At 42.0% G+C, this 14,571-nt stretch overlaps 1 protein-coding gene across 4 annotated transcripts in view; it reads right to left on the bottom strand.

The window, feature by feature from the left end:
• Positions 1-14,571, bottom strand: part of RREB1 (ras responsive element binding protein 1) — a 144,165-nt gene that overhangs the window by 50,591 nt on the left and 79,003 nt on the right. For all 4 annotated transcript variants that reach the window (XM_059724367.1, XM_014606967.3, XM_019490460.2 and 1 more), the window contains one exon: positions 979-1,123. In XM_059724367.1, the coding sequence (XP_059580350.1) occupies positions 979-1,123 (145 nt within the window). The remainder of the gene's footprint in view (positions 1-978; positions 1,124-14,571) is intronic.

The raw sequence follows: 14,571 nt of genomic DNA, 5'->3' as shown, positions 1-14,571 counted from the left end.
GGGGACTGATCCTTTCTAAGGTGAAGCGACTTCACCCTTGATCACATACACTCATTAGAACTAAACAATTCATAAACCTAAATAAGGAACAAAAGTGTGTGCAGGATCGTTCAACTAGGCTGACCATTTAACGAGCATCATTATCTTCTTCCTCCCCCTGCAGGAAACCAGGCTGTCAGCCTAAATTATTTATGTCAGAGAATCCCAGACAGCAACTAACTCAAGTGATCCAAAGAGCAGCGAAATAATGCATGTTTTCTATAGACATCTTTCAATTACAGAAAGAAAAGTACACACAGAAACAGGGAATCTCTCTACGCTGAGTTGCTACTTGCCTGCCAATTGGAGTTTGTAAAGGGATACTGTGAAGTTAACCAGGGCATCAAAACTTAAATTTTGCATAAACCAGCTTTTATGAAACCTAAAATGGAAAATGAATATTTTTTCAAATAATTTCATGGGAACTCCCCACAAATAAATTTGTATTTTCCTGAAATTTTTGCAACTCAAATATTGCACCCCTGTACTAATGTAGGGAAGCTTGAAAGTGAAACTGGACAAAAATTTAAGCTATTGTTAGGGTTGGAAGAAAGTATTAGTGATCTGAACTTAGACTTATTAACACATCCACACACGCCCATGTGCACCCCTTCCCTTACCAAAGAAACTGAGCTTCAATCTAACTGGAGAATTTTATCCCTTCCCCGTCCAATTTTTATTACCCAGAATAAAAAATAAACAACCAAAACAACAGAGAAAAGTAAAATACTGAAATGCTTTCATTTTACTAGTAAGTAGATGTTAACTAAACCAGTAAGACTATGCTAATTTTAAACAGATCTAAGTATAAGCTGAACGTGTTTGCCTGGAAGATGCTTTCATGGAAAAGGCAAATTATAAGAGGAAAGAGCCTCGGAAATCAAAATGTGGAAAAAAAGGTGGTCAGGAAAATCATTTGCTGCATGCATTGGCAGGAACCTTTTTTGCAGGGGTCCGTTCCTCCCTGTCTGTCTCAGCCTCTTGACTAAGTTTCCTTTTAGATGACAGCCGTCTGCGCTTCAGAGGAGATGGGGGAGTCGTACTCGCAGCACCATTTGGATCTTTCTCATGAATCTTCATATGTCTAATCAGGGGAGAAAAGAAGATGGCCTTTCAGCATACTTTCAGACTGGCTCCTCCAATGCAGTGTAGTTGTAAAGACAAATATTTAAAACGGTATTTGGATTAATTAACAAGCACAACTCCCATAAACTGGATTTTGCTTTTTAAAACAAAGTATAACATATAACTCCACAAAACACTAACTACAGGCCCATGAAGGAAATCTTTGCAGGAGTCCACAAAATCCACTCATACTAGATGTCAAGCACCTTGACTTTCTGTGCCAGGACCTGCATCACCAAAAAAACAGAAGGCAGCTTCAGAAAAACACCACAAGCCAAATATTAAGATGCCCCGTGTAAATGTCCTACATAGTTAAGATGATAAAGTCTCCAGATGATTTTTCTAACTTTAAAACTTACAAAAGAAGGTCAGTATTATAAAGCTAGCAATATCTGGTAACTTGATAGCAATCATTTTACTATCAACCCCATACTATCAACAGTTAAATTATTCTTGTTTCATACCAAATAGCAGTTGTCAGAAGTTTACTGAAAAAAACATATGACAGGGAAGTATTGTCTGGGGCAATATCTTTTATTGGACCACCTGCATATTGGGACAGATCTTAGAAAAGCTTTCAGGTATAAAGTACCTATCTAAGATTACTCCCAAGCTGGTCCAATAAAAGATAACACCCAAAAAATCCTTGCCTCTTACTGAAAACAAAGTACTTTGTTTTTAATTTCAAGTGCATCCATGCATTTTTACAATCATGTGATTATCAAAGTCCATTCATAAATGCAAGGTTTGGTACTCCCCAAATGAAAGTTAGACTGATTGTTAAAAGTCCAAGGCCTTTAACACAGCTGTCAACAGTGTTTTCCAGTGGCAGGCTGGAATGACCGAGCTCAGGTCTGAGGTGGGCTGGTGCTCAGACTGGCCACTGCTGCCTTTTCCTGCTGCCCTGGCTCCTCCCCCCCCCCCCCCCAAACAAGTAGTTTCAAGCCTGCATTATATCTAGTCTTTTATACATTTACAAGCTTTTGGGTAAGTTTTCACACACACAACACAGAAGCCCAAGTTTCATTTTCAGAAGTGAATCAGATATTTGGCCACCTCCATCTCACTGGAAATCTATATAACTTAAGTGCTTTGAAGATTGGACCTTGCCTCCTATATCCCCTTGGACCAATTAAAAGTTTTAGCATTACTGTTGGCAGACACAACACTGAAAGCAATGTTTACACAATGTTTCCCCTGGTTTAGAGAAGTCAATATGGCCAAGATTTTCAAAGCAACCTGAGAACACAAAATGCCCAACCACACTACAAGAACGCTGGTGGAATGTGGGTAGCTGATTCCCTTCAGCTCCTTCTGAAAGTCCCAGTGGGAGCGGTGATCAGCACTGCCTTATGAATTTGATTTTGCACAGTCATTGTCTATATACAACAGACTGCTGCAATCCAGACGAGTCCTGTACATTCCCTTTACAAGCTGAATATTAAGACATAAATCCATTTTAGTTAGGGTGTCAAGTCTCAATACTTTAAGATAACCTAAAGGATCAATATAACCCATGGTGCAACTCTCCAGAAGCCAACAGAGCAACTGTGGTCCAACATGTTCATTTACATTCCCTTAAAAGGGCATCAAAATCTTGAATAAAAGCATCTTTCGTTAATGCCCCAAGATCTTAACGAGAGCTGAGCAAACCAGAATAACTTCATGTTTAATCAAAACGATTACTCTGATGTAGAAGTGGTACAAGATCAAAACTGATCCTGCCAGATGCCAACTGCCTTGAACTACTACTGAAGTCAGCAGCCCTGAACTCTTCATAGGATCAGATCCACTAGAGAGCAAGCCTGGAGTTTCCCAGTACATTCCCAGGAGACCCTAAAGTGGTGGGTACTTTTCTCTCCCCCCACATCAGCTACAGCATGGGGTAACTGTGCCAAGTCACTACTCCCTTTCCTGAAGAGCTGAAGGGAGTGGTCAGAGCTTTGACTCTGCACAGCCATCTTCCCTACAACATGTACCAGGCAGCATACAGGTAGAAAGACTGTGTAACAAGTGAAATAGGTGATTCCCTCCCCAACACACCCAAGGAACAGGCAGTAAAACCAGGGACCAAAATTATAACTTGGACAGCAAAGCAACTGAATGCTAACATTGCCCTTTCCTTAGGCCTTGTGAGAACTCTACAACTGAGCACAGAGACATCCATCCTATTTGTAGTTTGGGTTTATGGCAAGTGTTTGAAGCAGCCTGTCTAGTTTTGCATAGCACGATACATTCAGGCATCATCGTTATTCTAGAACAGCTGCTTACAAAAAAAAACAAAACAAAAAGACAAACCACCAAAGACAAAAATAAAGTCTACAGTCAAGGTCCCCAAACGTGCTGAGGCCAGTCACTTCCCACACACCTCTCCCTCAATTGTAGGGGTTTCTTTGGTTTTAGCACTGCTCTAACACCCTGAACTCTCCAGGCCAATCCTAGATAATAAATCTATGATATAAAGAGTCATCAGCTAGGATCAGAGTGAAGAAGTAAAACATGATCCGGTTGTTTTTTTTAGGACTGCTCTGCAATGGTGGTAGATGAATTTATAAAACCAACAAGAAAGAAATAATAAGTCAGAACTTCAGCATTCAACTCACTGGCAAGGCAAAAAGCTAGTCGAGCAAGGGGATGGTTTTTGTTTTTTTTAAGTTGGTTTCCAGTTAAGGTACAAATCTGAAAGTGAGATATGGATGTGTGTTACATACTCATATACTAGGCCTACATATTTAACCTTTTTGGCAGCGTGACTGATACATAGCTAACATTGTTTGGCCAGTGCCTTTATAGCTAACTATTTGGCCGGTGCTTCTTCAGAAAGTTAATATAAGCAAAAGTGATTAAACAAAGAACTTGGGAAAAACTCTACACCCTAAAAAGAAAATATCTTCCCCCTTGGTTTAAAGATTATAGTCTCTTACCCAGAAGCAGATATAATTCCCATTAGTGGCTATACATGGGGAATATATTCTTCAGGACATTCTCCTCTCATCCTGTTTCTCCATCTGCTTCAGGCCACTGATTTCAGTGCAACTACTTTTGATTCAAATGAGTGCTAGTGATTGTTGGCAGTTCAAGACCATTAGCATAGAAAGTTGTAGACCCTTCAGGTTTTAATTCTGCCCCTTTGAAAGGAAGCAGCCTAAGTTATTGAGCTATAAACAAGGGAAACCCTAACTATACCTTTGACTTTCATGGTGTAGGTCAAATACCATGGACACTGATGGCTCTCCTGTGAAATCATGTGAAGAAAAATAAAAGACAGCAGATCCCCAAGTTCTCATGTAAAGTTGCAACCTGTTTGCAATACAACAAGCAGGTTTATTTCTTTGACAAGCTGAACGGGTTTCAGTGCATCTAGTCAAGAGTGGAGGAAAGGAAGATTGCTACAGCAACAACCCAAGGTAGTGGGAAGATAACACAGAAATAGTAGAAAGGATAGACACCCTCCCCATCTCTTTTACTTTGCATCAGGGATATTAAGAACAGTTCATTCTGCCTGGAAAAAAAACTTCATCACCCAACAGGTGCTCAACTGTAACAGATGTCAGACTGCACACTTTTTTAATGCTTAAACATGCCCTTTGCTAAGGTTCATTCATTTGAAGTTTCTCAACTGTGAAAACAGACTTATTTGTATTGCCTTATCCTTCCTCAGAAGAGCTCCCTTTAATTAGATCTTACATGAAGCACTGAAAACTTCATGGTTTAGCTTGCCAAGATGCAAAGGGAACAGAAGCAAAGCTATGCTTAAAAGTTAGCACATTTTCCCTACTGTGGCCATTATCATTGTCAAATTTTGACCTGTCCATACTGTCATAAAATGAAAACTGACCACATACCACTGTGGTTTCACCATTAGCAATATATAAGGTTTTTTAAAATGTCAAAATTAAAGGTGACAATTTAAGAGGATATGACGAAGAAAAAGCATATAGAAAACCTGATAGTCCAACAGACAACCAAGCTCCAAAAACGCTGATTCAGACTATGTTGAAGTCAACCAAGCAGTTCTATACAAGCTTCTCTTTCAGTCCAGAGAGCTAGATTCTCAGCTGGTATATGGTTGGTATGGAGGTATGTGGACTGGAGTGAGCACAGAGTGCCACCAGATGTGCAAGCAGAGAAATATGGCAATTTTATAAAGGTGCTCTGAAAACTATGCTTTAGATTGCTAGTAGTCCATTCTCTCTGGTCCTGCGTGTGTAGGCACATGTATTTGGGGATTGTTTATGGCAGAAAAAGAGGGTGCAACTGCAGGAGGGGAAGGAGGAGGACAGGCAGGTATTAAGGAAGTGAAAAAATTAAGCTGAATTTCAGGACAATCTTCCAAGCACAGCTGTCAGCCTGCAAAATAATTTATCAAGCGAAGTGGTGAAAGCCTTGGTACCTGAAATATTTAAAACCAGGATGAACAAGTCCCAGATGAGAGTCATATGTAGTAAGTAACCCTGGATGAGAAGGAGGAATGGACATGACAGTCTTAAAAGGTCAGTTCCATCTTTAATCTCTAAGGCTTAAGAAATGTGATGCAAATTATTTGGATCTCTTGATCCACCTAGCTATTACAGCAAACTTGTACACAGATCTCCACAGGAGAGCCAAGGTGATCTAATCATGCCACAATCTTGAGTCAGCCCTCTAGCAAAACAGTCATTTTTCTATCGGCTTTAATGCCTTTTACCCCATATCCTCTATAAGTGTCATCTTCCCTTTCTCCCCAAGGGCTACTCTCCATCCCCATGACAGCTGAGCTCTGAAAGTCACATGGATAAACACTCATACCAAAATGAAGTGGTACAAAAAGAAAAAAGCTGCTTCTCTTCCCCTCCCGACCTCCTGCAGCTGTACTCTGACCTACAATTTACTTTTAAGAGGCTGAAGTGTGTCTATTCCAGCACTACTGCTACTGAAAAAACATTTCTGAAGATTTTCGGTTCTTTTGCTCCCCTAGGGTGGCTCCAGTTGAATAGGTAAGGGACCAAGTCCTACAACAAACCAAAAAGTTTGGTCAATACCACCAGTGGTCCCTTCTTGTGGTTTGCCTTTGATCTCTAGAAACAGTGCTGCCTTGATCTTCAGGAAGGAGTGTAAAAGACACAAGTTCATGTGTTCAGAAGACAAACTTTCTGGAGATCTAAAATACTGCTGAGAGCCAAGCAGTTCCTGTGGAGAACATATGCAGTAAGAAGAAAAAAAAAGTGTAACATTCACAGCCTTTGACCAGCTTCCACAAAGAATCCCTCTCCCTACTTCCGGAGTACAAGCAGTACTGGTTTGCAGTTGGGATAGCTTGGTCCCAGACAGGTCTGACCAGAGGAACAGTGGATCCACAAGGAAAGCAGCCAGCAGTTCCAGTGAGGTCTGGTTGGGAAAGTCCCACATAAAATCCAGATACATTTCTGAGCACAGACTTACTGTATGCATATGAACACTCTTCTGCCATTTTGATGGAGCACACTAGAAAGGATATTAGAACTAGAAAGAATATAGGATAAGTAGAAACTGGCATGAGTGACTGGTGCCTCCTGAACCTGGGGGGGCACCCACAGAAGCCGCCGATGCAGTGGCCCTGTCGGGGGGGCACCAGCACTACCGACAGTATCAGTGTTGGCCATCGGGGGGGCACCATTCCCATCAGGGGGGGCACGTGCACCCCCGTGCACACCCTACCAGTCGCCTAGGATGAGTGGCAGGCTGCATTAGTGGAGCCTGGTCCAAAAGGCAGCCTGCTGCTTGCAGCCTAGTCACCAGTGCTGCCTCCTTTGACGTTAATTCTCCCCACTGTCAAATTGCCACCGATGTCCCAACTCCACAGGCCACACTAAAAATCACCTGTCAGGCCAGATCCAACTCACCGGGGGGGAGGAGGTGCTGTAGGTTGCTGATCCCCATTCTATACTTCTCTGCAGTGGTCTTCACTTTTGCTACCAGATGTGCTACCGCACTGCACACGGCCTTTTCTTCTCGCCATCTCATTTTTGGGTTTAACCTCACAACCCAACCCCAAATTCCAAAGCACAGTACCCAAACATCTGACACCTGAAAAGAGGTGCAAAGCAAGCTATGTCTTACATTAGACTAAGAAACACATTGCTCTTCCCTCAAGAACCATGATGCTTTTACCTCCTCCAACCACCACTCCCTTACAATATACATGATTCCTCCAAAGTGAGACATCAGTCACTATGCTCATCATCCTGTGGAAGGCTAAACTAGAGACACACACCAAGTCAGCAGCCCTACCACAATTTTGCTGATAATATCACTGTAATTTTCATCTTTCACTGTACTTCTGTTTTCTTCTCTGTTAACAATAATGTTACCATAGAGGGAAAAAATTAAACCTGTATTTTCAACAGCCCACAGCAAAGGACATATCTGTCATTAAAAATTCAAGAAATCAGTTTTATAAAATATGGCCCCATTTCACCCCAACTTCAACCCTGGGCAATCACATAAAATCCAGGGAGCTGCTCAATATACCACACAGGTCAGAACGTGGTCCATTTCATCTTTCTAGGCTTCCGACGGACTGCAAAGTGTTTTAATGACAATCTCAACTTAAAAATCTATTCATATCAAACCCAGGACCTATTTTGAAACATTTCTTTGTCAAAACATCTGCACAATTATTAGCATTTTGTTCTACTTCACAGTTCTTTCTTCAACTGGATGGCCTGATACTATAAAGGAACCCAAAGCTTCTTCCTTCAGATATAGTTCTAGCATTTGAAGCAATAGGAGAAAGTGGGTTTGAGCAGCAGTGTTTTCAAGAGTCAACGGCCACATCTACATGTGCAACTGGTGCTTATTGCTCCAGAGTTTAGTGATGCCCAGCACATGAAGCCCAGTTGGAGCAGCCCTGGCTAGCAAGAGACCCCGGGGGTCAGCCTGACAGCCCTAGGGCTGCTCCGACTGGGCTCAATGTGCTGTGGAGGGGCTGGATGGGGCACAAGGGTGTTTCAGTGCGAGGCACCCTTGCGCCCCAGCCAGCCAGTCAGCATCTATACGTGCGCTGCTGAACACGAAAAAACTCTGCAGCAGGGAATATTTACAAGTCCTACCCTCCTGTAGAGTTTATTAGTTTCATGTGTAGATGCTGAGACATTTACTACACAGTTAATTAGTCAACTGTGCAGTAAACATCTCATGTAGACATGCCCAGTCAATACAAATTCTGTCAACCCTTGCCCTAGTGTCATGTGAAGGCAACTAGAGTTTTTGTTCAAAAAACAGTGATGCCATACCCTATGGTTAAACATTCAGTTGTTTGTGTGTCAAAACATGTAGAGAATCTGTACAGACAATATTTTGACTCCTACTTATGGATAGCAGCTACTTATGAGACTCCAACGCGTCCATCATTAGCAGGTGTAATCCAAGATGCAGCTAATTCTGAAATCAAACACAATCACTATTTGGAAGGCTTTCCTTTGCTGTTTTTCTTAATGGCTAAATAAAATTTGTTATTCTGTAAAAAAAAAAAAGTACACCTCTTCCTAAATTGAAAGTTTGACACCAAAATCCCAACCACCTGGTCAACCTTCTGGTGCAACCAAGGGAAAATTTCATTGCTAAAATGTTGACATATGTTTCATATATTCCTGTAGTGCTAAATGTCTCATGGCTAGGGTAGGCAAGGATGACCAGCAACAAGAGAAGTCTGTACAGCTCTTGCAAAGCTAATAAGAAACCTAACATAATGCACTGGAGCACACTGACCCCATCAGAAGAGCAGGGTGCAGCAAACAGTTCCAGTGGAGGGGTATGTGGAAGCACGGATTCTCTACTTCACTGAAAGTTTAGAGCAGTTTAATAAGAACAGAGAGTAGTTTCGTTTTGTATTCTTTTGCTCCCAAAGTTGTACTATTTAAGCATAAAACAGAAGATCCCAATGCTGCAGTTTGCTCTGTGCAGAAAGAACTCTAAGCCCCCTGAACCCTAGCTAAACTTTACATAGCTCCACTCAAACGGGAGGGTTCACTTAACATAGAGCTTATAAAGGCCAGAGTGAAACAGCTGTAGAAGAAAAAACAACAGTTTAATGACATTTTAAAAAGCTGGCAGCGCTACCAGCCACAGTAGTTCATCATGATGCATCTATTTCCAGATTCTCCAAAGGGTCACTGCTGAAAGTCCCATATAGGACAGAAGCTAAAGGCTATTCTTTGGTGTCTTTTTCTTTTGTTATACATTTGTAAAAGGATTATTACTGCAGGGTCCCTACCAACAACCGGAGCTTCCAGGTGCTACTGAATAAAAACAACAGTAATTCTGGACTATATAAGTTCTTACCCCTGTGATCTTTACAAAAAGAACTACGTTCTACCCCGCTTACTAAGTGTGTAAGTAAACACAGGTGCCCAAGTGCAATTCTGTTCCACCCTGCTCAAGTGCCTGCAAATGAAGTTAATGTAAAAGGTGGCTGGGCCCTCCTCCCATTTTTCTGTAACTCAAATCTTAAGGGTCAGAGAATGTGTGTTAAAAAGGTAGATGCAATAATGAATTTTCAGGACTTTAAGAGACATTTGGGTGCCTAAGTCCACTTAGATGCCTAACAGGTAGAACAGAATTGGGCTCTCAGTCAAGAGTCTTACAGTAAAGCAGTGAATGATGTGACTGACATCTGTCATTGTGTTTGTTCTCTTACTGAGTCTCCATGGGTCTGTAATGCCAACAGCATTTGGTTTTGGAATTTTACAATATATTTTACATAGACATATGTGTACATGCATGGCCTCTTAATATATTTATATTGGAGGCGGCACCGCCATAGAAACCACCTTGCACACGGAGCCCAATGTGGCAGGGTACATGATGTCCCTTAGCTCCTTCCTGTGGAAATTCATCCTACTGTCTTGGGCCAGTCCCTGAAAGCAAGCTGAGGTTTACCAAGACAGAGCAAAAAAACCCCAAACCCCATGAAATAAAACAAACAAACAAAGCCTCAACAGGATGTCAGATATCATCACAATGACAATATTGAGGTTTGTTTAGAACTACCAAGACTGCCCGAAAGTCCTAGGATTGCAAAGACTACACACAATTACCTTAAAATTCTGATGAATAAATTCCTTTATGGATTTACTAGTGAAGCCCATGAACTTTAGTCAGTGCGGCATTAATCTTCATGAAGTCTGCCAGTACATAGTACTTGAGAACATAGGCAACACACAGACATGCACTTTTCAGCACGTTCACCTCAGAGGAATATTTGCTTTTCCAAGAAGTTGGAGGAGGGAAGGAATAGCAACAATTTGTGAAAGTGAAGGGAAAAAGATGCCATCTACAAAGCAAAATGGAAAGTACCATTTCTGTAAAGCAACCCTTGTATGCTGCATTAAAAGGCTCTCTCTAGCTTGCTGTGTAGCAGACAAGTTCGAACAGGCTGAGATTGATACAACAGCACTCCCATCTTTGCTCAACAGTATCTCCGCTCTCCACCAAGTGTTGCCATAACACCTCAGAAAGAAAAAAAAAAAGCAGCAAATGCAGCCTGATGATGCTGCAACAGGAAAATGATTCAGTACATGCTTTTAAAGACAAGTTTTCCCACAGGGGAAAGGGAAAAAAAATGTGTTCACTTGCAATTTTAATCTGCTATTGCACAAATGGAGACAGAAAGAACGTAAAAGATGAAGGAAATGTAATACGTGCTTCCTAGTACTGCCCCACCTAGCTCACTTAAGAGACGTCGTACAGTATTTTGGACAGGGACATATAACAATGCCAAGTAAGACAGGGAAACTTTCTGGAGGTAAGAAACTCTCCCTGCTGAGTGGCAGAGTTAAATGTATAAGCTCATTTCCTTCAGAGGCCCCTGTCTGTGTCTTTGTGAACTTTGAGGGGTTGCTTTACGGAAATCCCTAGTTGGGCTGCATTTATTAACACAAGTGTAAAGCCTTGCCAGTGGCCCACACATTTGGATGTCTGTATTAAATTTCCTCAGATGTTCCTTTAAAAAAAAAAATACAGCTTTCATGAGAAAATAAGAGCAACTGTAGTAGCTCTCATCACATCAACATCAGATGCAGAGCACTGTGAACAGGAAGAAAAAAATTCTACCATTAAAAACATACATGGTTGGATGATTTGACACATGTTTATTTGTTTAGAAACAAACATGACAAAAGACTGTTTCCAGAATCAGTCAGAGCCTAGTCCGTTCGCTGCCCTCTAAACACGCTGGTAATGGTCAACGCAGTACAATTTACTGCATTATACGGCTTAGAAAGAAAAAAAAACAGTAATGCTGAAGGTGCTCTAGCTAGAGCTCCCCTCACCACCACACCAAGACGATGCACTGTGTATTGAAGACATCAATGCGTCTGCACCACCATATAAGTGGAACAGATGAGTGGTTGCTAAGTACCTCGTTACCCCTGGGAAGAAGAGAGACAGATGTGTGTCCAGAGGTCCCATCATCCTTTGTAGGAATTCTCCTGTCATAACCCAAAGTTGTGATTTTTGTTTTGTGTGTGCTTCGGCACTGCTAAATTATTTTCCCGCTAAATTGCAGCTTCTTTGCACGGTAGAGTTTTCTGCTGCAGAAGAGAACCCCGGTGCAACGGAGAATTTCCCGCCAATTTGTAGCTTTCTTTGCATGGTGCATTTCTTTTGCATCTAAGAAGTGCTCAGTGCAAAGACTTCCCGCCATTTGTATGAGAATTCGAGCCACATTATTGGCTAGTTCTAAAATATGCACACGTGGCAGCTAGTGATTGGCTTGCTAGCCGTATAAAGAGCTTGGGTGGTTTCCGCCCAAGTTGGAGAGAAATTGGAGTGAGAGAGAAACCTTCGCCTTGTATGAAGATCTCTAAGCGCTGCGGATCCTTAGGGACCCAATGTATTTCTTAAAAGGCAACAGGGGCCTGACCAGCCTCTGGCCTCTCCCTGTCGCCGATAGATTCCTAGACGTATCCCTTCCTGCACGAGAAACAGACGAACCCACGGAGCTTCAACAACTCCGTGGGAAAGCGCGAACTTGTCATAGTCCTCTAACGAGGATTTAAGCGGAGCTGTACCTGGAAAACTGTCCAGCCTACACCACGACCATCTTTGGTGTAAGTAAACAATCTTTAAATCAACCACTACGCGTCCGTGACTAATTCTAGCTCGCCCCCGGTCTTCTCCGACCCCGCGTGCCCGGGCTGCTGGCCACGGCCCGCATGCACAAAAGGGCCCGGATTGCTCCCGGCCCGCACATCTCCAAACCCTTTCCTTCACGTGGCAGATTCATACAGTATGCCTAACAGAGATTTCTTATAGTCCATGTCCCCCTCCACTCCTGTGACCGACCTTCCCCACCCATTTGGGACCTCACAGCATCCCTGGGGAACTCGAGCAACTGTTTATGCTGGAAAGCAGCGTTAGGAAAATTGTTAACATGTTTCTAGAAGTCTTTTTGTATAAATCAGTAAAAGAGCTGGAAAAAGAAAGCTGAGAAGAGTCAGCTTGCTTTTCTCAAGCCACAAGAAACTGCTCTGTGGAACACAGACCAAAGATTAGGAACTTGTACAGAGACATGAACTTAAATGCAATCCACAGATACGACCTTTCACATCCTCCTCTTCCCCAGTTTCAAGTTGGTCACTCCAGAGGTTTCACATGCCAAAATACATGTGGATGTCTCTACTGCAAAACACTTATGAGCTGTAAAAGGAGGAACAGTTCTGTCTTCCTCTTATGATAGCTTCCCCCATGAGGTGCTGGCCAGTTTGCTCAGGAGTGTTACTGTTTGAGGGCCTCTGAATTTTTCCATTGACCTTAGCAGACTTTGGAGGAGGCCCTTCTATAGCTTACTTTGACAGCCTGAATTGGAGAGAACACCAAGAGGCAAAGCAGTATCTGTAAACTCAGCACAGCCTACCTATTATATAATAACTCCACCAGTCTACATAAACAGACATTTTCCCCAAGCAGAAAACCAATAGCATATTCAGTGTCACATGCTGGCATAATAAAAAAAAACCTGAGTGACAGGCTCACAGTGAATCCAAATGTTGAGTTTTTGTCTCCTTTTTCTTCCTAAAGTGACAGTTTGTTTGGTTTGGTTTTGGGGGGTGGGGTTCTGGGGTTTTTTGGAGGGGAGGTTTAAAGGAGAAGTTGACAGAGGGTACATGCTGCAGTTTGCTGGTTCTAGCATGCTAAGCCAAAACAGGTTGAGCAGGTTAGATATTAGGGGGAAAGTTTAAGCTAGACAACATGTTAAGGTGGAACTAGAGCTAGCACAAGCCCAGCTGGAGATGGTCAAAGAGTTTTCTTCATTCTCTTTTCAGCCAGTAGTTAAAATAAACTGAAAACACATTAAGACACTGTGATTATGAACTAGTTACTACAGCAATGAGGGGCTTTCTTGTATATGCATATACATGCAGAAGGACACGTGAGGATGTTATTCCAACAGGCAGAGAACACTCCTAATAAAGTACCTTATCAGCTGTCAAATTATCCAATTCAGTTACAGGTAAGGAAACAACATGCATACACACACACAATCTCCTTAAATGTCTGCAATATTACATTCTCAGTTACTCTTAAAATGTTGCATCTGTGTCAAATCACTGTAATACTGGGATTAAAGCAAAAGAAAACACGTGTAGGTCTCCAACGTGTTCTTAAATCACTAGCGCTTGCTCAACTGAGATTCTTTTTAAGGTTCATGTCCAAGATGGAGATGGGACAGAACAGCATTCCTGTGATAACAGTAAACTTAAACCTTTGAAATGGGTGATGTTCCTGGGCACGCACTTACAAAATAAGGAAAAGGTCTGAAGGAGCCACGTGTTCTGTGATTAGTATCTAATCTATCAAGTGGCCCATGCTCATTTGAGCCATGACAAGGATAACAAAGGAGCACTAAACTACGCTGACTACATGCTATTATATGGAGGATTTATGTCACTGTTGCTGCTGAGGGTGGTCTCACCCTTCTATACTTGAGACCACCTTCCCCCCCTACACACACCTCCAAACCAGAAATCCAACCCTGTCATGAGCACAGCGCAAAAACAGAAGCCTATCTTAAAATGATCAGTGTCAGATCTGTGTACTGTTTAGATGATCTGAGACAACAAACACACATGCCTAGGGCTTAAGAGTATCCTGGACTTATTCTTATGTTTAGATACTGAAGGGGTCTGGAAATGCAAGTATAGCATTCCTCACTGTGTATGCTTCAACTCTCAAGAACAATGGAGCTAATTAAGGTCAGAGTATAAATCTTAACACTGAACTTCCTTGCTTCTCATGATCTTAATCAGATCTCAACATTTGTGTTTGTGTGTTAACTTCCTCTGCCGGTCTTTAATGATAATTGAGATGGAGGAGGATAGTGTTTGAAGGCACTGAGTGGAGTACAAGCCTGTAATGCCATCTCCATAAAGCTCTTTTGGTCCATTG

Source organism: Alligator mississippiensis, chromosome 3 (assembly GCF_030867095.1).
Source record: "Alligator mississippiensis isolate rAllMis1 chromosome 3, rAllMis1, whole genome shotgun sequence".
NCBI lineage: Eukaryota > Metazoa > Chordata > Crocodylia > Alligatoridae > Alligator > Alligator mississippiensis.
The sequence above is the reverse complement of the archived record's forward strand: the minus strand, read 5'-3'. Positions and strand labels throughout refer to the sequence as shown.